The sequence below is a fragment of the Dysidea avara genome, chromosome 4 (assembly GCF_963678975.1).
Source record: "Dysidea avara chromosome 4, odDysAvar1.4, whole genome shotgun sequence".
In the NCBI taxonomy this organism is placed as follows: Eukaryota; Metazoa; Porifera; class Demospongiae; order Dictyoceratida; family Dysideidae; genus Dysidea; species Dysidea avara.
The window spans coordinates 24,849,645-24,875,585 of NC_089275.1; the positions used below are offsets into that span (position 1 = coordinate 24,849,645).

The following is a 25,941-nucleotide window of genomic DNA, read 5'->3' on the forward strand; positions in this document are numbered from 1 at the left end:
TTATGCTTGGCAGGGAGCATCAGTCAGTACGTCAGTCAGTACGTCAGTCAGTACGTCAGTCAGCATAAAATTTTGTTGAATAGAAAAGTTTTTAATGCTGTAGAAACTTGTTGGAAGAATTTGGAGTTGACATTTTGGGGCTTAGCTGTGTCTAACTAATGCTGCCAAGCTGTCATGAAGGGAAATTGAGACTGGTGTTAGGGTGATATTTTGAACTGGAAAAGCTCAATTCTGTACGATCCCTAATATACAGTATATAGTATATACTATATGATGCATTGAAAATGACAACAGTGACGCTCCTGATGATTGTTATGTATATGTACGTACATGCATAGCCATGATGTCTTCATATGTAACTATACCCTATTTCTCAATGTTAATAATTCACTTATTCACTTTGTTTCATGCAATAACTATCTGCCAAATAAATTGCTTTTAGGTTTCTTAGTGCTTTAGAGGCCATTAAGTATGGATTATATAATGGGTGTGAGAACATAGAAATGGCGTTTGTTGCAATTCACTTTCAACAAGAGGCTGATATATGAAGAAATTAGTACCATAAAGACTGCTATTTTCAAATTGCTGATTGACTACCATGCAGGCATCTGTATACAGTAAATGTAAGCATTGATTTTCACTGATCTCCATGCATTCTCCATGCTCCAAGCTTTATGTAGGCCCATAAATTTTGAACGAAGTTATCTTTGACATAATTATATAGTTAACCTGACTATGTCAATGCATACCACCAACTGACAAAAGTGCCAGTCAGGGTGAAATCATAGTTGTCAATTAACAAAATTACCTTTTATAGGGGAGAATATTTTATGTAAATTCCAATCATTCTTTCAAACCTAGAATTAGCTAACTTCCTGAAATTTATGTTCAACATAAGCGCACTAGTTAGGACTTTCACAAAAGTGACTGCTACATTTGAAATATGGAGTCAAAAGTTGACTGTTTTATCAGAGTAAGTGACTGCTCTATTAGAGTAACTCAATCTTTTCTGCTGTTTTTAGGCTTGAACTGTTTCTGTGGAAGCCAAACTGATATTTTACACCAGTTATACATATATTTCATCCAATTATTCCCCAATTCTTTTCGCTAAAATTTATTCCTGAGTTATTGCAGCATAATGGACACTCTTCTATTCCGTTTGTTAAAAGTTTAATTTTTCATGATTAGCTATGTCATTTCTAGTGAATAGAGATGTAAAAATGTCACCAGAGAATTTGTTGAGTTCATTAATGAACTTTTATGCCAAAGTAAAATTGATATATCAGGAATTTCTTGCTTTATTGGCTGCCATTTTGAATTTAAAAAATGATGACCTTGCAGGAATCTGTGCAAATGTAAACAATGATTTTCTGATTGTCCATGCTCTAAGCTTTCCGAAAATATATACAGTAGGTTTGCTAATCCCCATAAAATTTGAACAAAAGTACATAATGGACCTGACTATTTGTCTCAAATACACATACTGTTTCCTTTTCACTTGATACTTACTAGTGGACCAATACTCATTGCAAATAACCACCAGAGGGTTGTTTGGGTTGGAAGATGCTTTCCAAGATAGTTTTAGGCATGCATTCTATTAGAGTTTCTGTAAAAACATGGGCGATCTCTATTATGAACCCACTATTGTGGTTCATGATGGAATTCGAAAAAAGCGCTAACATATGGGGTTCTTGCAGATCGAGTCACACATATTCACTGAAGGTGCAACTGGGTGAGATTGCAACTAAGTCAGAGGAGGTTGGTCACGCGTCATCATTCATCTCGTGATCTCATCTCAAAGGAAGGGTTGAACTAATTCAACCGTCACACCTCTTAATATTCTAAAGGATGGATTGTAAATCCATACCAGAGCATTCCAGTGATATTACAAGCCTTCTCAGTACAATGCGCTGCTTTCCTAGCTGCTAAACAAGCCTTAACCCACAGAACAATGCTTGGTTGTATAATTTCGCATCATAGGATTATGACACGTGACCAACCTCCTCTGCAACTAAGCTGCACATGAAACCGTTTATTAGAAATCAAAAACTGGGAACACAATTTTGTCAATTTTGCCATTCACCAAATTTGCCACCTTGTATGGCAACAAAAAAAAACAACATTACGTTACACAAGTAGTTTTTTAACAAATTGAAGAAAAGTTAAAATTTTTGGGGAGAATATTATACCTTTTCAGCTAAGCAGAACATGAATATTCATATCACATACATAAAGCTAAAGCAAGGCCTCTGGTAGCCATGCAAAATACAACTATTGCTGCCTAGTAAACCAGCACTGGAATGCCTATGCACCACTCAAGCACTCAAGTCTGGCATTACTGCAGGGGCAGGACTAGTAACCTGCAGAAGGACTCTCCAGGTCTCATGGAGTGAGGCCACAGAGATGTTACAGCTGGGTGGACTGCTTTCTTAGTTGACACCAGGTCCCCATTACACAGGTGGGTAAACTGGAACAACACAAGTAAAGGTTCTTGCTCAAGGAAGCAGCAAGAGCAATTTGGTATAACTGGGCATCAAATCTGGAACTTTTTAATTACCAGGCTGATGCTTGGCTATGCTACCTCTCACTACATACATAAAAAAAAGTAAAAGCCTCCAGCTGCCGCTAAGCGGTCATGCTACCCAGTGGCCAGCACTGGGGCACCTGTGCGCTACTCAGGTGCTATGAGTCAGCGCAGGCATGCCCTCCTGGGACAATACTGGTAACCCGCAGGAGGCTGTACCATGCCTCACAGTTGAGGGTGTGGCACCTAAGTAGGGTTGGGCGATGTTGAATTTGTGACATGCGATTATTGCATGAGTCATTTAATGCAATATTGCATGTTAAAATTGGAAATACAACCATATAGTTTGAAAAGCCCATATAACTGCTTGTTTTCACTGAGACTTATATACAAACATAAATTCTTTGCTAATAAGTTAACCAATTGACATAGTTAGCAATAGTAAGCATGACCTATATATCAAATACGAGGCCTAGAAGAGACACAAATTAGATGATAAATGCTATAATTATTGCAAAATGCGATATGCAATAATTATTGCAAAATGCGATAATATTGTGAAGGCAAAATACATGCGATAATGGTATTGCAAGCACTTACTTAGGCGATATTGGCGATTTATTGAAATATTGCCCAACCCTACACCCAAGGTCCCACCTGGACCTTCAACTGTTATATGAGACATGGACAGTTGAGCATTCGCTTCCCCAGTTTACACCAGGTACCCATTGATGTTACAGCTGGGTGGGCTACTTCCCCAGTTGGCACCAGGCCACCAGGTCCCCGTTTTAACAGCTGGGTAGACTGGAGCAATGTCAGTAAAGTTTCTAGCTCAAGGGAACAACAACAACACCAAAGTGGCCCAGCTAGGAATCGAACCTGGAACCTTTTGATTACCAGGTGGACGCCCTAACCACTTGGCTAACACACACACACACACACACACACACACACACACACACACACACACACACACACACACACACACACACACACACACACACACTTAGATAAAGACACACACTTACACGTTCAACAACACCCTCTTTAGCTTTATGTTTAAAAATTTTTAATCTTGGAAGAAAAGTGTCATTGTATTGCTGTGGAGAAACAACATAACATATAACACCCAACTGCCTAGGTGGAAATACATGTATAATCCATATCCATACATAATTATTATATACAGTAACAAGCAAATGTGTACAAGTTAATCTACATGTACGTACATAATATAATCACAATTGCATGGTTAATAAATCTAAAAAGCCATCTGTCTGTCTATCCATCTTGCTGTTCACTACCAGTTTCTGCAAAAATCATTTGAATGCTTTGTTTTGTGGTTGGAGTCTACCGTATGAGCAGAAATTTTGTCATAGAATTAATTTGGCGATTAGGCGGACACTTACAAAATTGCCAAATTAAATCTCGCCATATTAGTGTTTCTAACAATTAATTTTAACCAATTGAATAAGGCATGAGAAGCAAGGTGCTGTATCTAGCAAGCTCGTCTGATATTGAAGTTTGTCAAAAGAGCCAATTTCAAATGCATGGGGCTTTGTGAAATCTGCAAAATTAATTAAGATACTTAGAGAGATAGCTAACTAGATATAAATTCTTTGCTGAACAGTTTTCATTATCGATGTACTGAACCTCAGCCTGTGGTTAATCAAACAACTATATGATGGCTGCAATATATTGCAGGGTCTATCGCCAGAAGGAAGCGAAGATATGCATAATGGTGGGGAAATTCCCAATCACTTGAATGGCTGTTGCACTGGCTATAGAGGGATTGCACATGTGATGCGTTATGACGTATTTTCGTAAAATGCTTAACGACCATTCTTTGTCGAGTGAAGGCTACGACCATTCTCAATGGTTTAGTGTAGAATGGAACACGTTTGCTAAGGTTAGTCACTTGTATAAACTAGGATAGCCGTCGTACAAATTGTACAAAGTGTTAATGTTCACAACCGATTGACGAAAAACTGATATTACACTTGTCCAACTTAGTGCTAGTATTTAATGCTTGTTTCTAACCTTATCCTACCTTTTGACACAGATTCTCTTATTTGGTTAAGCGTGGTGACCAAGTAAGTGTATTCGTCCCATTGCGTTCCATTGAAAAGTTAACCTCACAAATGTCAGACTAGCAACAGTTGTTAAGCATTTCAAAAATTCACGCCACAATACTTTTTGGGTGCAAACCCTCTATAGATCTCCATCCTCTGTTTCACATGAAAGAGTCTCTCTAGTATGTGGGCCAGAACTTTTCTTTCTAACCATACTTTTTTGGGCACACTTTTATAACCAAAAATAAAACTTTTTGCTGTATTCACCTACAAGTGAAATTATATTTAGTATTTCAAAAGATTTGGAATTTCAGGAGAAAATTTTAAAGGTGTCAATAATTTTACACTACATGTATATAGCACATATGTGACCCCTGAGCGAAAGCCTGACTACAGTAGTTTGTACAATTCTGATTTCGAGAAAAACCGCATTAAAATACATTGGGTAAAAAATGCATATATACTACAAAATAACTTTACGTGCATTTAATCGCTTCAGTAAACAATGGAACAAGGCTCAAATCGAGATAACTAAGTCACCGATGGATTTTCCTGATAATGTGGTGAGTAAGAATATCTTTGTTTCGTTTCAGTGCCGTGATGCAAACATAGGTGTTTGTTTACGTTGTGGTAAAATATTACATTAACGTTGCCGTTTCTAAGTTTAAACAGTCTTTTTGCTCAAATGCATAGTAGGAGTATGTAGGGAAAAAAACCATACTTTGCTGAAAGCCCCAAATCATTGTGAAGACAATGAACCAAGTTCCATCTCCATAGTTTGTTTCCTTTGTGAGTTATGATTGATTAAACAAGCACCTGTAATTTTTTCCCATATAGTTACTGTACAAATCGATTGTTTTGCACTTCCTACTGTCTATCGCTATAACTCCATAACTATTCACCAGACAAGGCCGGAACTTTGACAGCCCATTTGGTTTTACCTCTGGATAACAAAGAAGTTACAAAAAGAAAGTTGATAAAAATGTTAACTAGCCGGGTTTTCGCTCAGTAGGTCACATGATTATGTTCTATTAGGGTCGGCATGACTAAGTACTCAGTTAAATCCTGTGTTCAAGATTCTCAAACATGCGTACAATTATAGATGAAGAACTTAGGAGAAGTACTTATATGGTGGAAATGCCAGCTAGCTGCTCTTACATTGTTGGGGACAAAAGGTGTGTCCAAGAACGTGTCAACCACCATATTCCGTCCATTATACAGTACTTTGACACCCCATGCTACAGAGAAATGCTTTGTTGTTACAAATAGTGGCATAGTCTCAAGCCCAGACCCCACCCACTGTGTTGAGTAGGGTCTGGTGACTTACGCTACGTTTTCGGGCTCGAATTATGCATTTGTATTCATGGTTTCAGTTGGCCATCTTCGTCGTTCTAGCCTATCAAATTGTACTGTAGCTGAATTAAAGCATCTGATTGGTCAGAAAGGAAAAAAGGCGTAGGGCCCAAAAACTCTTGCGGTTGTCACCAGACTCTACTCAACACAGTGGGTGGGGTCTGGGCAAAAGACTAATAGTGGCATTGCATTTCTTTCCTGTTTCAACATGCTATTCAGTAAAATGCATTTAGCGTAAGTATTTGGCAGTATATTTAAATTGACATACATTTAGTGTAAGTATTTGGCAGTATGTTTAATTTGGCAGTACAACCACCATTACAACCTATTAATGCAAAAATGAAGTAGGGTTCTAGCTATAAAAAGTAAAGAAACAAGATGGTTCTACAACATGGCTATGTGGGAAAATCCCTACATTGGCATGTTGCCACTAAATTATAGCATACAGTAGCTACAAGAGTTAATAATATTGGAGTTTATTAACTCTTGGTAGCTACGTTATACACGTATCGCTGTAACTGATTATACCTAACCATGAATACTGCCAAGGTGCTATGAAAGTATTTCGAGGCTAGTTTCTGGTCAATGTTTTTCGTGAGAAAGTGCAAATCTTAGTGATCCCTTATATACTGTACAATAATGATAAACATGCAATGAATTGAAATCACAGTTATCAGTTGAACACACAGAACACATCAACACACCTTGTCAGTTATGGATACAAGCAGTTTACCGTAGAATACTAGTCTGCACATGTGAGCAAGTATAAGTAAGTTAAAGAAACTCTCACCATATACAGTGTATTTGTGCACTTAATGATATGTACAGTACAGTAACTATAGTGGCATATCCTTATCCTGATTGATGGCAAAACAGCTGGTAAAAATATACTAGCAACCTAAAAAGTAGGGGTGAAACGAATATTAAATTTTAGGTATTCGAATATTCTTCAAATTAACGAACGAATTAACGAATTATTCTTTAAGAATTTTCTGTATAATTAGGTGCTTGAAAGGGACAAAATCACTTTGATTACTACTAAAACTTTAAATGTTAAAAAAGAAAAGTCCTTTACATGTATTATTAAGATGAAAAATTATATTTTAAAATGACAGTTTTCAGTTGTCAAAATGTTTTCAGGGTTAAATGTGTACATTATCCGATTAACGAATATTTAACGAATAACGAATATTTCTTAACGAATACGAATATTTCTTAACGAACGAATAACAAATATTCGTACTATTCGTTTCAGCCTTACTAAAAAGGTATTATGAGTTTCCCCTTATGCTTCACTTTATACAGTATGCATGCCTCCAGCAGGCTATTGAAATGAGGTAATTTAAATCAGTGATGCTTTGCTTGTCATACAAAACTAATCAGACTGCTATACAATGAGTATAGTATACACAAAGGATATATGCATCAGTATCAAGCCTTGATCCAATAACCAGAGAGTTTTCAGTACAGTACACGGGTTTCTCAAACTCGATAAGTGAAAACTGTCTCTTACAACTGCTTTCTAAATCAAACAAGTGTACCATGTATGTCTAGCACTTTTAGCATACCATCTTCAGAAGGCAATGCAGCACAAGCACCTGCTTCAGCTGTTGAAGATTTTTCCTGATTATCTTGAGATGCTTCAGACAAATCATGTAAGTAGTGATACTCTGCCTCATAGTTAAATTCTATGTACGTACATAAATTACGTAAGTAAATTAATTACACAAACACTTGTAGGTCTGTACAAACAAATATGCAGCTATTTAATTTGCAGTGTGTAAAAATTCGCATGATTATGCATGCACACAACTGCATGCACACAACTGCATGCAGCACCCCACATACCTTTATCATAGTCTGTACCAAAAAAGGTACATTTTCCCATCACAGTTTCATGACCAATGGTAACTAAAGGAAGATGCATAATTCTATACATAAAACAGCCAACATTGATACAATAGGATTAGAAAGAGAAGTGGGTATACTGTGTTATGGGTCTCTTTGTACTTCGCAAGGCAGCTTTCCTGGATAATATAAAACTTTTAAAATTGTAGCTAGAAGCCATCCACGCAATCAGCTCATGTTCCATTAAGAACACTCTGTGCTCTTGACTGACATGGATACAAAAATAAACTCCATATCCTGCAGAAACATTTTATCATCCCTACTGCATAATGCAACTGTAGCGAAATAGTTTAAGCAAAGCATGCACAGAAACTCTATGCCAGGGTGAGAGAGAAAGAGAGTTGTGAACTGATTATTGCTGTATATATAGAGCACACACATACATACTATGAAACTTTGCACCACTGGAACATGGCAACTTGTGGTAGACTATTTTCTGTGTCTGAATTACTGCACCTAGATGTTAGAAAAGCACAGTTTAATGGCATAATTTACTTACAAGTATGTGACAACAGCCTATGCAAATACAAGCATGTAAAATGTACAATATATTGTATGTACATGCCCTCCATACATCATTTGATGCATTTTAAAAAGAAGTACAGTGCTGGTTGTGAACATTTTTAATATGCATTTGTTTATATGCGTATACTGTATACACACATATGCACAGGAAGCATGTACAGTACATGCACAATGGGTATAATGTGTAAGAGCATTACATACCATACAATAATGAAACGTGTCCAGGTGAACAAACTATACACCTCTCCACTTGTTTAGGATCAAATTGAGTAACACAAACAGCGACACGGTCACCCTGAAACCAAAAATAAGTATGTGCTTGCAATCTTATCTTTCATATACAATACATACAAGGGTAAAGTACTCACAGACACAAACACACACTTACACATATAAAGTGAAATAAAGCCTCTGTTGCCACCCAGTGAACTAGCTTTTGGTTACCTGTGCAGTTTGGTACTAGACTTGGAAAAATCTTCCTACCACAGTAACCCATGGACATGAGGACTGTGTTACGTCTCATGGACAAATCACAGAGCCCTCAAATCGATAATGACTTGGTAATAGCTTCCCCAGTTGACACCAGGTCTACAATGGTCACAGCAGACTGGAGCAATGTGTGAAAAGTTTCTTGCCACAAGGAAACAACAACAGGAACTAGGCATCACCAAGCAGGCCAGTGCTCTAATCAGTTGGCTGTGCTGCCTCACTTGTAAGCAAAATGGCCAAAACCTTCGGCTACCATGCTAGCATGGTCATGCCTACCCAATGCTCTGAGTCAATGCAGGCAAATTCTCCTGGGGCAGGATTAATAACCCGTGCCATGTCCCACAGGTAAAGGAGTGGGCACCCAAGTCCCACTTGGAACTTCACCAGTTGTGTGAGAATAAAGCTTCTTGCTTAAGGAAACACTAACAATAGCAACTGGACATACATACAGGCATAAAAGCTGAAACCTTTCAATCACCATGGCAGGATGCTGCCATATGCATGCATGTATGCACGCAACGTATGCACACAGTACACATGCTTTTTAGAGAAGAAACCAAGCACACACAAAAATGTACTCTGCAGCAACGTGCCTGGTTTTAAGAACACATAAAATTCAACCTGCATGGCATGTTGTACAGGCTGCTTGAACATCTGCATTGACTTCACTTTCTTAGTGATCTTCAAAGATGGAATTTCAATAGTCTATAAAAAGAGCATATTCAGTTTTGGATAGATGTAAACAGCATAGCCAATATGTACAGGTACAAACATTATTAACTATACACAGTATGAATCACAGATATTAACAAACAACTACAGTGTGAAACAAAGAAAACGATGATGTTTACTCTCATGTAACACTTTCAAACCGGAACCGCCTGGGCTACATTTTGTATGTAGCCTAGCTAGCTGGGCTACATACGAAATGTAATCCAGGCTACATCTGGGCAGTAGATGTTAAGGTTAAAATTGATTATGGGGATCGATTAATACTTACGTGATTAGTATGCATGACTTGAGTTTTGCCATGAAAACCACCCAGACAGAGTGTTTTGTCATCCTCACTAATCTACGAGTTGAAAAACATTGGGCTAAGGTGAGAACTAGTGTTATTGTTTATTCACAAATCGTTTTCACACGTTTTCGAATACAGATCACCACTCTGCACAAAGTAACCACTCTATAAAAAGCTTACCTATCTAGGCCTTTAGTAAACTCCATAATTATTCCCATAAACAATTCAATAGCACTGATTTAAACATTAAGCTTGCATAACCAAAATTCACCATGACATCTCTAGGATTTGTCCGTTCCCAATGTAACCAGAACACAATAACTGCTGACCCATAATCAAAACTTTTAGGCATGCACATTAGTACTGAGCGATAGTAGAAAATTTACTATCACGATAGATATTAATTGCATGGGTGGCCGATATTTCTGCAGCCTTGCAGCCAAACTTTTCCATGACAAGTCAAGTAGTTACAAAACAGCTAAGCCAGCTTCTCAAGCAGCATTTTTAGTGGAATTCTAGACCCTTTGCAATAATTGCATGGGCAGCCAATAAATATACACAGCTTGCTATAGCCTTGCAACCAAACATTTCGCGAATAAGCAAGCCTAAAGAGTTACAAAACAGTTAAGTAAACTTGGTAACAATGTTTCTACTAATATTACAGCAATATTGTGATAATAAGCTGTAATTATCATATCGCGATTATGATTTTTCGATCGTGAGTATTGAACTATCGATATTATCGTTCAGCAATAATATATCTAGTGGTTGAACTCGTATTGGCGTAGGTGATTGATCACCCTGTGCAGGCTATCAGCCTGATAAAGATGGGAAGTGTTACATATTACCTGTAACACAGGGCATTCGGGCTTTGCCTTATTAAATGTATGTCCTCTGCCCTTGGGCTTACGATCCTTGGGCAGTCAGACATAGCTTTCAGGCAAAATCCTCATGCCTGTGTTACATGTGTAACAACCAAAGCATATACGTATATAGTACATACGTCATTCAGTGACAGTCCTCCACTCAGAATAGTTCCAGTCATGATAGTTCCTTGACCTCTAATGCCAAAGCAGTGATCCACAGCATAAATTAAGGGACCACTTGACTCTCTCTTAGGTAAATACATGTTCTCAGTCAACACCTTCAAGAAATATGCACACACTGTATATACATGTACAGTAGTAAGTACACCTGTATTGTAGCAAATATTATACACAGAGGTACAACACTATACACAATAAATAAGTACTGTTAGGTACTGATGTCTCACTTTGATTAGTGAATCAATTCCAATAGCAGCACAACTATCTGATGCCTAAAGTAATCAAAACTACTATAGTAATTAAATCTACTTGGTTTACACATATGCACACAACATTTGTGACCATCTCAGCAAAAATTCGACTTGTTCGTACAAGCATGCATATTGAGAAAAAACTAAATCTAAAAATAATTCATAAAATTACGCAAATTTAAAATAATTCGTAAAATTACGCATACTACTGTATAAAGAAAAAATAAGCAAGTTTGTATTGATCCAGTACTCGAAGAAGGAAGATTAAAACTATATACCATCTTATTCACCTGCTGATGGAGAGTTCGTAAACCTTTGTTTCGTTACTGTAGCTCAAACAGTATGAGAGTCACGTGCGCTTGTTTATGATGCGGAAAACGGTAACAAGATCGCTATCATTTCTTCTACAAAACCGCCTTCATATCCATACTACGCAAGTGACTACAGGGCTAACACTATACCTTGGCTGATGTGCTATCCATGGTGAACAGTTTAAGCCAAATTGCAATGTTGTAGACTAATCCAAACAAAAGTTATGGCTGTGAATTTAAGCACCTGTAGTTAGTCACTGTATAAATACACTGTAGATTATCTTGCTCTTCCTACTGTCTAGCACTATAATTCCAAAACTACTCGCCACAGAAGACTGAAACTTTGGTGATCGATTTCTTGGACACCACAAATAATGCTGAAAAAAATTTGAAATTGTGCGAACAAGTTGGGTTTTAGCTGAGACGGTCACATTTATACTTAAGAAAGTATACAAATACATACAGTGTAACACTGTGACCCTTACAGTTGTTATATACAGGTACAGGTATGCACATGTACAATTTCAGGGTACATATCACATAAACAGTAGCCGCCGCCGTGCAGTATTTAAATGGTTGGCCATGGCTTATTTCATGGCTTGATACTCTACAGCACAGTTTACCCCTCTATATGACTAATAAGCATCATAAACATTCTTTGAATGAAGTATTGTACAGGTTTAAAACATTAGTAAAATCACTTAGTTTAGTTATGATATCTGTAGGACTTGCCCATTCATGTTCACATAGTTACAGTGTTACTTGTACTGTGAGCTATTAGCTTGCAATAGGCAGTGTACATATAAGTTGCATCACGATTTGCATAATATGTATACAAAAGCCTTCAGGACTGCAACCCTCAGGTTTGGGTGCACATATATCAGGCAAATACAGGTGTATGATATACATTATGTTTTACATATTGTACAATAGAGTACTAGCTTGCATACATACCTCTCCCCCAGGCTTGGCTGCAACAGGTACAATAGGAACACCTTTAAATTTGGTTGTCTCTAGAGTACGACTTATTCTTTTAGACATCTACAGAAAAAGCATATGCACTGGACAGGACTACTACATGTACTGTACAATACCTATAAAATTAACAATGGCCACAAGTAATGCACCTCTATCATTTAAAATGTTTAACTTGATATTGATATATGCAGAAGTCTAGATGTACAGTTTATAGGATTTAACTTTACACCCAAATTAAATTACAAACGCTTGATCAATTACAATATAATTACAGTGGAACCTCTGTTATCTGAACCCCTTGGGACCAGGAGTCATCCATAAGTCTGAAAAGTCCGAAACTGTGTGCAAATAAGTATCATATAGTTTTTGTAGTATTAGACTACCCACATAGAACAGTCACTTCTGTAGTTCGGTAACTTCGGTTAACTGAGAATCCAGATAAGTGGGGTCCAGATAGCTGAGGTTCTGTGAATGTATGTGCCTTTAGAAAATATAAAAAAGATCTAGAATTAGACTAGTAATGGAAGTTGATCCTATAAACTTGAGGATTTTTACCATTTGTCTAAAGTTATGACTCCCAAATTTTAAAAAGTAGGTCATGAGATAAGACATTTTAGAGTTTGTACTTTTATAGACAACAGTTGTCCCTCCTGGGAAATCATATACATAGATAATGAATAAGAACAATCACATCTCAATTTAAAGGTATTAATTCCAGATGTTGAGATCCATACCATACATACCTTTGCTATTTCCTTTTCTCTCTTAACTTCTTCAATTTGATCAATCTTATTTAGAATAACAATCATCTTTTCACAAGCAATTTCACCAATAACGAGACACTACAAAAACAGATATCAAGTATAATGGTGTGGTATACTAATAATACCGTATAGTAGGAAACTTTGGCGGTACTAAACACTGGCGGATTGTCCTTTATTTCGCCAAAGATATTTTCAACCATGTATATATTTACAAAAAACTTATGATTTTGTGACACGTCACGAAACACAACTACCTCAGGCTGCAATTATGGAGACAGGATCTGCTGATTCTGGCATTCTGAAGCATGTTGATTCTGGCATCCAGTCATTTGATCATAAGGCAGGTCACCTACACCTGCAAATACAGTATACTAGTGGAAATTTAATCCCTAATTTAGGTATTAGGGAATAAATATCCACTAGTATATCTGCAGGTGTAGGCAACTTCCCTTGTTTCCCTACCTTTTCTCTACGATTCCTAATCGAACTTAAAATTCTTAATTTTGGGTCATTCCATGTCAAATCAACAAGGAATTTAGGGTCACCTCTCGGATTTGACGAAACTTGGTGTGTTTGTAGTACCTATGGTGCTTATCACTCATGCAATTTTTTAGCTCCATACATTCCATAGTTTCTGATTTATAACCACAAATATTTTGAATATTTCATGAAAATTTGATCCATCTCTAGTTACAAAATCAACTGCAACTTTGTACTGTGTAAATATTTTTAAACACACTTTTCAGTGATGGAAGACTGTTGATTGACCTTTCCAGTGATCCCTAAATTATGGGATATCTACTTAATTATGGTTCAAAAGTACTTCATTGAAAAATTTAATCCTTTATATTTTGAAAAATGCTGTTTGAAATTTTTCGAATTCTTTTGTGAATAATGATTGGATCATAGTCTATGTTTGATAAAATTTTTGTGGTGGGACCACAATGGGCTCAAGAGATATAATGAATTATGTTGTGGTATGCGGTGGAATTTGCAGTCTATTATTGCTGTATTGGAGTGTACACCTCCAATAACCACTTACAACAAGGCCATGCCAAGTTTGTCTTACAGAGTGAAGGTGTCTAGGTGCATTGCAACCTGTATTAATGACCACCTGTATTGAAAGACCATCTATAAGCTGTAGCTAATTTATACTTTAATTGGATATTAATGTATAGCACCAAAGCATCAACCCTTTCTAGCAAATCCAAAATGGTCCTTATTAGACAGGTTGACTATAAACGAGATTATCATGCGTCCATAAACACATTAATGTTGCACCATCTCTTCAGTTATACCTTATTTATTAAGTAAAATCTTGCCGTAGTGCACTCACATACATATCCCCGCTCTACACTATTCAAGTTACGTACATGGCTGCATAGGTACAATAGACCTCCTCACAAAGGATACCTGGGCACCTTAATAGCCTCATGATCTTACTTTATAATTGTACGTACATTTTGGGCCCAAGACAAGTCTGTGGTTTCTCAAAAATGAACACTTCATCAATGGTCCAGGGAACAGAATAGTTACACTATATACAGTAGATGCATTACTTGTACCAAGAGTTTTTATAATTATTATTAACACTTGCTTGCACTTCAATGTGTGATTTATAGTACTGTAATTAGTAAAATGGTTTTTCAAAGTATTTTGGGTTGACGCTTTGAAGATCAGTACAGGCAAATGTTAAGTATGTGGTCAGCATGTCCTATGTGAGTATGTGCATGAGTTTATGACTTGATCTTCAAAGTGGTCATGAATGTAAAGTAATGTAGTAATTAATTTCACATATTGAGGTACAATTAATGCATGTATGGTAAAACCCCTCCATTGCTAGGAACATAATAAAGTGCTCATATTACAGAAGCCACAGAAGTATCTTGGTCTAAATGTATGTGCACCACTAGAGTGGGAGTACAGTGTATAAACAGGTGTCCTGGTTATCAAGATATCCAGGTATCCCTTCTGAGGAGTTCTGTTGTATGTATCTATGTAGCCACATACGCAACTTAAATATGGCTAAGTCCACTACAGTGGTATTCAACTTAATAAAGAAGGTATTTGTGAAGAGATAGTACATTTACATGATGTTCATGGACACATGGTGGTCAGATCTGTAATTTATAGTCAACCTGTCTAATAAGGACCATTTTTGGATTTGCTAGAAAGGGTTGACGCTTTGGTGCTATACATTAATGAAGTATAACTTAACTGCAGCACATAGATGGCCTTTCAATACAGGTGGTCATTAATACAGATTGCAATGCACCTAGACACCTTCACTCTGTAAGACAAACTTGGCATGGCCTTGTTGCGAGTGGTTATTGGAGGTGTACACTCCAATACAGCAATAATAGACGGCAAATTCCACCGCATACCACAACATAATTCATTATATCTCTTGAGCCCATTGTGGTCCCACCACAAAAATTTTATCAAACATAGACTATGACCCAATCATTATTCACAAAAGAATTCGAAAAATTTCAAACAGCATTTTTCAAAATATAAGGGATTAAAGTTTTCAATGAAGTACTTTTGAACCATAATTAAGTAGATATCCCATAATTTAGGGATCACTGGAAAGGTCAATCAACAGTCTTCCATCACTGAAAATTGTGTTTACAAATATTTACACAGTGCAAGGTTACAATTGATTTTGTAACAAGAGATGGACCAAATTTTCATGAAATATTCAAAATATTTGTGGTCATAAATCAGAAACTATGGAATGTATGGAGCTAAAAATTTGCATGAGTGATAAGCACCATAGGTATTACAAACACACCAAGTTTCGTCAAAATCCGAGAGGTGACCCTAAATTCCTTGTTGATTTGACACGGAATGACCCTTTTTCCTTATACTGGTTTGTTTACTTTTTTGTACATTATTATGACGCACATACTATCAAAAGAAAGGATGGCAGCAGAGGTAAATGTTTATGATTGAATACGCTCCCCAAATATCAATTATACTGACTAAAAGTGAAGTAGCCATTATGCTTCACTTTCAGCTATGTTCAGCCCGTTTCACACAATGTTACAAACAAAGAACAGTAGGAAAAGTGCTTCTGCAATCAATCCAGTCACCATGGAAAATATGGATGATTCACATAGGGAAGCCATTGTACTACATTGGCACCTTTGGATGTCAGCAAAAAGAAATAGGACACAAAGGAGAACAAAGGCAAGTCCATGATGCGTGCATAAAGCAATGCCAAACAGTGAAAAAATCAAGCCTGTAGCCTTAGCCGTTATCTAGTTACCCAGGCAGGCAGGCAGGCAGGCAGGCAGGCAGGCAGGCAGGCAGGCAGGCAGGCAGGCAGGCAGGCAGGCAGGCAGGCAGGCAGGCAGGCAGGCAGGCAGGCAGGCAGGCAGGCAGGCAGGCAGGCAGGCAGGCAGGCAGGCAGGCAGGCAGGCAGGCAGGCAGGCAGGCAGGCAGGCAGGCAGGCAGGCAGGCAGGCAGGCAGGCAGGCAGGCAGGCAGGCAGGCAGGCAGGCAGGCAGGCAGGCAGGCAGGCAGGCAGGCAGGCAGGCAGGCAGGCAGGCAGGCAGGCAGGCAGTCATTAGAAAATTCCATTGAACAAAAATTGCAATCTATTGGAAGCGTTTAGGGTAGTGATGTTGATTTCGCAATAATTTTGTTGATATCGTTATCGTATCGATTTTCGATACTGCTTTAGCAGATTTCGATATTTATCGAAACATTATATTTTGTGATAATTATCGAAATATCGAAGAATATTTCGATAAATCTACAGCATTTAGTGTGTGATTGCACAATCACGCTAGAAATGAAGGTTGGTTCTGTACTATCTAGCTACTTTAAAAGCTTGTCTACCAGTTCTCTAGGCTTATTATTAGTAGTGCCTATGCAATAGTTTTAGTGTGTAAATTGTATTTCAAGCATATTTATAAATATAGGCCGCCCACACAATTACACCACCCACACAATTAAAAATTATCGAAAATCGAATCGAATTTCAATATTTACCCCAATATCGTATCGATATCGTATCAAAATAAAAATCCTGATACCGCACATCACCAGTTTAGGGTTGTAATGAAGGTACTTTTGGGCTTGGTTACCAATACTAGCAAGGCGCCAAGATGGCATTGTGAAGCCGGTTTTTGGGTGATATTTTTGGCAAGAAAAACCTAAACCTCCATGATCCCTAATATACTGTTTTACAGACAACTTACATGTGTACATGTACAGTAAAATACATACGTACAGCTGTAAGTAATATATGTACAATGTACCTCAGCAGTCTGTGTCTGAATTCCTTTGGTAATATCAATTACCAGCATCATCAAATCAATAATCTGTGCACCTACATTACACAGCCTCTTAAGCAAAGCACAAACATACGGCATGTACACACAATGTAAGCAAACTATATACAGTGTATGTGCAGTGGATACATCCATACATGTATGTATGTTCGTATGTGCATTTATACAGTATATGCAGTCACACATACATATTTATATATATATATATATACCATGATCACGTGAAACGTCAAAGGCGCCGCTGGTTGCATATAAGACATACAGTAGGGGACAAAATAAAGTTTACATTTGCTCTAGTAAAAACGTTTGTCAAGGTGTCGTTTAATACTTGTCCCGTTTTTACAAAACAAACGTTTTTTTCTCTTTAAAAAAACGGTTGCATAGTAATAACGATTGGGGTGCATAGCTAATTCACGTATAAAACTTATTAAGTGTTTTTACGTTTGCTACAGTAGCTATATAAGTATAATGCAGTAGGTATGTAAAAGACTGTAACAGTTGTTTGTTCGATTGTCTGCGCTACTGAAATATGGTTTATTCTTGGTACGAGAAACGGTGAATTTTATACTATTACCAACAAGGGTATCTACCTCCAACAATATCGAAGCTGCTGAAAGACGAAGGAACTGTCACAACCTCACGAATTGGGATAGCGAAATTTATCAAGAAGTTTATAGCAACAGGATCCATCGCAAGAAGCCCTGGTTCTGGAAGACCTTCGAAGATAACACGTGAAATACAGAGGATAGTCGATGAACGGATGATGGAGGACGACGAGACGACAGCCATCCAGTTACACGCTCTGTTAACAGGAATGGGCCACCAACTTTCCAGAAGAACTATTCTTCGTTGTCGTACGGCACTTGGGTGGACCTTCAGGGGTAGTGCCTACTGCCAATTAATACGCGAACCAAACAAGTTGAAACGTCTGGAGTGGGCACAGCAAAATTGAAACGATAACTTTGACAACGTTGTGTGGACTGACGAGTGCTCCATACAACTGGAGACATACAAGCGTTTTTGCTGCCGAAGAAAAGGGGAAGCACCACGGTTAAAACCTAGGTAATTATTCACTAATTATTTAATAATAATAAATGCAATAAATTGTTTAAAATGTATGTAATTGTTATTTCAGAGCTAAACATCCTGTGAAAGTTCACATCTGGGCAGGGATCAGCAAACGTGGGAAGACTGGGATATGTATTTTTGAAGGTACAATGGATGGCTCTTTCTACGTCAAAATCCTGGAAGAGACTTTGATCCCTTTTCTTCAGAAAGTTTACCCTGATGGACATCGTTTAATGGCTGACAATGATCCGAAGCATACATCTAATGAGGCAAAGCGATTTCTGAAAGATCAAAAAGTCACCTGGTGGCAAACGCCTGCTGAGTCGCCGGACTGCAATCCCATCGAAAATCTCTGGCACGAGTTGAAAGAATACATCTGACGTGTCAAAAAACCTAGAACAAAGCAAGAACTAATAGATGGGATTAAAGAATTCTGGGACAGCGTGACTGTCGCCAAGTGTTTAAAATACATCAATCATTTAAAAAAAGTATTACCAAAAGTTATACAATTAAATGGAGCTGCTACTGGATACTAACTGAAAATACAATCTGTGTAATATTTTATTGTTACTACGTACATGTTTAATTTTATCATACTTGTAAAACTGAATCTAATTTACGGAGGAAAGCTAACTATGGTTTATCTCTAATTTGATTTTGCTATTATACTGAAAGTCCTATTATATTAACCTCTATCCACCCCATAACGTCACTCTATCACACTACAGGAACACAAGCGATCGTAATCACAGCAGCTTAGCGGACAATGATTGTAATCACGGAAACTCACCTCGGTTTACTTTGATAATCACTAAGGAACTCCCTTATAACACCTGTTCCTGAAAGCCACATTTACTTGTGTTGTTAGTCAAAACAAGTGTCTTTGCTACACCGAGATGAGCACACACGCTAAAGGATCAAATCTTCTAGAAGAGCTCAAGTGAAGCAATCCAATTAATACGAAGGAATATTTTTCGCTACCGCATGGCTTTTAAAAAGTACTTGCCTGGGTCAACATCAAAGCTCGAGATAAAGGAACTGGTGAATGATAATGACTCGGTACATTTTCACATCATCAAATAGTAAGTTGCATATAATTTCCACTATAGTCACTATGTATGTAATACAGGAATATGAGAGTATGTAAAGAATAATATGTAGTTAGCTTGTATAAATAATTTATTGACTATGGATTCTGATTTCTTAGCCGCTTGCAACGTTGGCCGATAGACTTAGCACATTCAGTCCAGGTGCTTTCAAATTTTAATGGATTCAGCCAGTATTCTGGAAACAGCTGAAATATTTTCCTCTTTAATTCATTCAGCTCTACAATTGGAAGAGCAGGGTATAGCGTACTACCAAGTGGAGTACATCTAACCAGCACATCATCCCCGAAGTATGACTTCTGAGCCAGTCGTTGAGCTAACGTTGACACCTTGTTTTCTTTGTGATATCACTTGTACTTGGCTACAATGATGTCTGGACCCACTAATGAATTGCGATTTATTTCACTTGATGAAACCATACCATATTTGTGGGCATTACCAGATATTGGTATTTCAATGCAAGAAGCCAATGATGAAGTTGTTGATGACGCCTGTAGGTTTGCTGCTAATTGTTGATTCGATGATGAAGCCTGCTGATTTGTTGATGTTTGTTGGTCGGTGAGTGATGATGTTTGTTGGTCAGTGAGTGATACTGTTAGTTGGCGTGTTGATGGTGTTCGTTGATATATCGGTGTTTGTTGATGTGTTGGTCTTCTTCGTTGATGTGTAACACTGCTTGTTGATTCATTGATGTATCTGCTTGATGTTGATTCAGATTGGATTTCTGTTTAAAAATAATAACAACTATAAGATCACAACACTAGTTACCATTTGTTCTTTGTTGAGTATTTTCCACGGCTTTGAGTAGGTGAATGATTGTTGTTTGATTCTCCATTAGTGTTTTTACAGAATCAACTAGAAATTCCATAGTTTCAATAATGTTGTCACCATCAATGCTGTTGCTGCTGATGTAACTATTTTGATTGTTGCTATTGTTACTGTTGCTGTTTGTTCTACAGGGCATATCATTCTCAGAACCTGTGATATATAACAGTGATCACAACTCTGATGTAAAAGATAAATACCTGAATCACAGAATGCCAGCTCATCATATGAGTCCCAGGTACCACCATACATGGATTGTAATTGATCCAGGACTCTGTCAGCCTGCGGTGATGTCATTTCTTCAACTTCTGATACCAACGAGCTAAAGAGATCTGGGTCAGTTGTTGTTGTTGATGTTGAAGGTGGTAAATAAGGGAAGCTCCTTAAACTTGCTGATGGTGTCACCACTGTAGATGTCACAATTGGCAAAGTGGGAGGTGTCAAAGTGACAGGTGTCAAAGTGACAGGTGTCATCGCTGCCCAACTAGAACTGATGGATGTCATCAATGTAGAACTGTGAGGCGTGACTAATGGTAAAGTGACAGGTGTTGTCACTGCCAAGCTGGGAGGTATCACTACTGGCAAAGTTACAGGTGTGGTTGCTGCCAAACTGGGAGGTAGGACTTCTGTCTGCACAGTGGATGAACTGGAAGATGTCACCAGAGAGATACTACAGGTAGTAGCTATTGCCTCAACAGAACCCACTTCAGATGTTGGCGTGACAAATAAAATTGTACCTGTAATTTATTCATTATTGATGTATATGTAGAACTATTTTAACTCACCACTATTTTTCTTTTTCTTTGTTTTAGCCTTTTCTTCTTTGTTGTTTGTCTTCCGTTTACGTTTTGTTTTCTCTTTTTTCTGCTTCACTGCTGTTCATCTTCTGTTTACGTTTCTTTGTCTTTCTTTTAGGTGCTGTTGGTGTTGAAGTTTCTTCTACTGGGATGGTGACAGTTGGTGGAACCCAGTCACCAGTGAAAAACTGGTCTTCTAACTTGTCCATTTCAGCTTGTGTGCCTAAAATATACATTGAAACTATAAAATTGTATAACATTTGTATGTTTTCTTTACCTCTGGCCACCACAATGCCAATGTGCTTTTTGTTTTCCCCCATTGTTAATTGGCACTCCTGGCCTATGGCCACATTGTCAGGCTGCACTTTGGAAGCGTTAATTGAAGAAACGCTGCCTTCTGGCCAATACACAACATAATGACTGTAGTGTTCTGTAAAAAGGGTTGCATAATAAACACATTACTGGTAAATGGGCTAGTGGTTTGTGTCTGGGCGATAAAAAATTATTTGACTAATTGCTTTGTGGTTACGGGTATATCCTTTACGAGTACATCCCACAAACCACTAACAAGTAATAGCTTACCGGTTTGTTCGTTAATGAGTGTCAGCGCCCGTCGAGCACCCACTGGCCTTTCACTTTCCATGACAGCCTGCGCTCTCGTAACCACTTGCTTTGTGCACAAGGATACAGTGTACGTTTCCGCCCTTCAACTTCGTTGCGTAATCGTTTAAACGATCGCGTCATCGTCTAAACGATTACGTAATCATCTACACGGTTATGTAATCGTATAAACGCTTATGTAATCGTTTTTGTACAATCATTTTATGATTGCACAGTCATTATAACGATGAAAACTTAACAACATTACCATTGTTTTTTAAAAACGGAATGTAAACTTTATTTTGTCCCCTACTGTATGCACCCCAACACACAGGTGAGTATATATATACCTATATATACTCACCAAGGTAAGTATATATATACTCACCTGGGATGTCACATGACACATTACTGTGTCACGATACAGGCTGATAGCCCGACGTGGGCGGGCGAATGACGCCCACACTAGCATGACTAATCACCCAGATGACTCAGGCTAATAGCCTTTGTCATGCTAGGCGATCAATCACCCCAGCCAGTACGAGTCCACCCACTGGACTCATTTTATACCCATACCTAGCGACTTCGATGATGGGTGGCAGCAAGTAATGTTGCTCCTACGTTTGTTGATATGAACGGACAAGTCCTGGCGATATACGGAGATATGTTCACTAAATCCCACAATCAATTTGATTCTTCATTGTGAGAGCTGAATTGTGAGAGGGACGTTTCCAGCGTGTCTACCATGCCAAACTATGGCGAATTATGTGTAAGTATATACTTTAAGTTGGTTTGTGTGCGTATGGCTTGTTAGTAAGTAATGTAGTGCGGATTAATTTAGAAACATGGTATATATCATATGAACCATGGCTACGAGGTGTATTGCACTTATATACACCCCGACTCCGAAGTCAGAGGAAGTTTACTGTTGATAAACGCCGAGGCAAATTATATATTACATATATATTGTGACTGCATATACTGTATAAATGTTGTACTCAATATAGCTATATTTCTTACCACCAATAATAGTCCTGATGAGTGAGGCATGCCCAGGACAATCCACTAGTGTACACTGCAAAACATCACAACCACAGCCTACAAAATATTAAAATGGTAGAGATAAAGATAACCTATACATGTCACACAGCTCAGGAATGAAACCAGGTCGCCACTGCTGACCTGGATGACCCACTGACATGAACAGCTATCTGGGTCAGACTTGAAACCGAAGCATGTGCCAAGAGTTACACTTTGGATGTTCCACTATTGTAACAAGCAGGAAATTTGTATAATTAATGATAAGTCAATAAATGAAAGTTAACTTTACCAACAGTAAAATACATATCCTATACAGTAAGTAGTTGTGGCTTTGTGCATACTTATGAACTTCAACACACCTCATTGTTAAGTGGGCATTCCTTCATGTAAGCCTACAAATATATATGAGCCTTATCCACAATGACGTTTTATGACATCACGAGAATAAAGATGGCTGCGATAGTTGGGGGACTGTTATACAGGCACCTATGGAGAAAAATTTTAAATTGCTCATATTTCAGCCAGAAGAGAAGCAGTGTACAATATAAGGGAAATTATTGCTCGGACAGAATGGCCATAAGATAGAGGTGTACTATCCTAGTGTGCAAAGCACACCCCAGCAGTGTGAAACACAAGCCTTCTAAGGGGGTCTGGGGGCATGCTCCGCCAGGAAATTTTTGAAAAAGGATCACTCTGAGATTGAATCTGAGACCACTTCCAGCTACTTTTCACTGAACTTTATGCACATACATTTTACAGAGAATTAATTGTTTATTAGTAATACATGTACAAAATTTGTGTTGCTGCATACATATTTTACAAAAAAAAACTATGAATCAATGTATTGTACAGCCTGTTTGTAGACTTAGCTAGGCTAAATGCTTTGTTACAAGTGGTGTTGAGTCAGCACAGATTGAATTATCAACTAGCTATTGCTAAAGTTTCTCTTGTGAATAGCAATAGATCAAAACTTACTCTCGAACTTTCCGTGTGTAGAACACTTTTATAATGTGACTTTCATTCCACTTTCTCCAGCCACTGCATCTCTACAGATTATAACCACGAAATGGCCATCTTATACTTATACTTAATATCGTACTTCCACTTCGCAAACATTACTTTCTTTTCTTCTCTTGGAAGGCGCCACTCGTGTAGTCAGTGTAGTGATCGCTTCTTCACAACATCGACAGTAACCCACAATCGATAATTTGGGTAAATACGAGGTGCAGTGCTCTAGCTTACGCATGCGCATAGAGTCGATGCTTCGACGGGATCAAGACTTCACTACCTAGTGATTAAATAGCTTCGGTAAGAAAAGTTAACGATACGACAATAATAATAACTATAATATTGCATGTTATTATAAAGACTAATAATAAAGAATTAGTTGCAAAAAAAATTGATCAGCACAAATGGCCAACCAACGGCTACATTGATCGGTCAACAGCATCACTTGGTCGGAAAATGGCCGAGGGCCGACCGTTATATTGTACTCTGAGAAGATATCAAGTTCTAAACAACAGGTACAGTCAAGCTTTATGTAAGACAATACGATAAACGAGTTTTGTTGCATTTCAATTTTTTTCTTCTAAATAGCGTACGTTTACAATAGCTTTTGTTACTTCATAACCATACCTGTCGGTTAATGGTCGATATCTCCATGCCTAGCTGAAATGTGAGCGATCGAAAATTTATCTCCATAGGTACCTGTATAACAGTCCCCTAACTATCGCGGCCATTTTTATTCTTGTGATGTCATAAAACGTCTGTGGATAAGGCTCATTCTGTATAAGTGGGTGCGGTTCACGAAAGAATCTTGTAAACAAGTGACAAATCACGAAAGAAGACTGCAATACATCTACTGATAAATGGGCATGGCTTAAAGTACGCCTACTTATACAGTAACACATAATCTCAATAAGTGGGTGAGGCTTATGAAAGAATGTGGGCTAGCTTGCAGCAAGATTACATCACAATGCATTAATACACTTCCACACAATTTATTTCACATGTGATTCAATCTGGATATTCATCAGTGACTAGACAAAATGTGACCTGGTGCCACAACTGTACTTACTTTTAAGATGATCTGGCAATGGAATCATAAATGAAGAAAACCCTATTACAATAAAAAGGTCACACGTAAATAATCGCTGTATATCTACTGCAGTATGGACACAAACATGTGTACACATTGAACATATGCACACAAGTACATACTGTATGGAGACTCAATTACATATCATACACACACTAATGTAGGGCTCAAACGAATAGTGGTTTTAACTATTCAAATATTCTTTATTCATAACTACCGAACATTTGAATATTCTTTTCCAGCATTGGAATGGGTGAGATATCAATAATCCTGTTGTACAATATGTCTCTTTAATACAATTCAGAATCAACATGATTTGATCAAGAATTTCCATGTACTCTACACACTGATGTTATATATTTCCTTTGAAATGAATATTTGAATAATAGAATATTTGAATAATAGAATATTTGAATATTCTCCAAATATTCGAATAACAGAATATTTGTTTGAGCTCTAGCCCTTTGGAGGGTGTTAGGCTCACTGAACTAACTACGTAAATTAACATGAATACTTTGGATGAGGTGTCACACCCTGACTTGTAGTCTGTCTAGAGACACTAGGGTCTTGTGTAACAATACTGAGGTGACACACACTCTTTTGGATGACAGCAGGTCATCATGATTCATGAGTATCCATCTTAAGGTACACTGCCGTGTTCATTATCTTATTAATAAAGCTAATATCAAGATCTAAGCGGTCATCCACCTTAAACTCATATGTATACTGTAGTTTATCTGCCTTCTGTCAGTGTAGCTACTTCCACACTTTACAAAGGCCCCCACTGTGCTTGGAACGCAGAATTATGCTGCACTTTGTATAGATTCTCATAATGAAGAGAAGCAGTTGCTAGAACTCCATAACAGT

At 37.8% G+C, this 25,941-nt stretch overlaps 2 protein-coding genes across 4 annotated transcripts in view; both read right to left on the bottom strand.

Moving 5' to 3' along the window:
- Window positions 1-25,941, bottom strand: part of LOC136254493 (selenocysteine-specific elongation factor-like) — a 38,667-nt gene that overhangs the window by 11,307 nt on the left and 1,419 nt on the right. For 2 of the 3 annotated variants that reach the window (XM_066047194.1, XM_066047195.1), the window contains exons 3-17: window positions 25,054-25,095; window positions 22,956-23,033; window positions 17,507-17,577; window positions 13,219-13,317; window positions 12,452-12,538; window positions 11,163-11,207; window positions 10,893-11,033; window positions 9,493-9,576; window positions 8,584-8,677; window positions 8,245-8,313; window positions 7,798-7,860; window positions 7,518-7,637; window positions 7,370-7,471; window positions 6,654-6,712; window positions 3,553-3,624 (exon numbers count right to left, since the gene is read on the bottom strand). In XM_066047194.1, the coding sequence (XP_065903266.1) occupies window positions 3,553-3,624; window positions 6,654-6,712; window positions 7,370-7,471; window positions 7,518-7,637; window positions 7,798-7,860; window positions 8,245-8,313; window positions 8,584-8,677; window positions 9,493-9,576; window positions 10,893-11,033; window positions 11,163-11,207; window positions 12,452-12,538; window positions 13,219-13,317; window positions 17,507-17,577; window positions 22,956-23,033; window positions 25,054-25,095 (1,226 nt within the window). Of the gene's footprint in view, window positions 1-3,552; window positions 3,625-6,653; window positions 6,713-7,369; window positions 7,472-7,517; window positions 7,638-7,797; window positions 7,861-8,244; window positions 8,314-8,583; window positions 8,678-9,492; window positions 9,577-10,892; window positions 11,034-11,162; window positions 11,208-12,451; window positions 12,539-13,218; window positions 13,318-17,506; window positions 17,578-22,955; window positions 23,034-23,117; window positions 23,178-25,053; window positions 25,096-25,941 lie in introns of those variants that run through there. The other variant, XM_066047196.1, reaches the window with a different exon arrangement.
- LOC136252711 (uncharacterized) lies at window positions 19,584-22,079 on the bottom strand. The gene is made up of 6 exons (XM_066045281.1): window positions 21,961-22,079; window positions 21,613-21,755; window positions 21,412-21,558; window positions 20,739-21,275; window positions 20,482-20,691; window positions 19,584-20,437 (listed from the first exon to the last, which is right to left on the bottom strand). Exons 1-6 carry the CDS (start codon window positions 22,077-22,079, stop codon window positions 20,061-20,063), a joined length of 1,533 nt encoding a protein of 510 aa, XP_065901353.1. The 3' UTR covers window positions 19,584-20,060.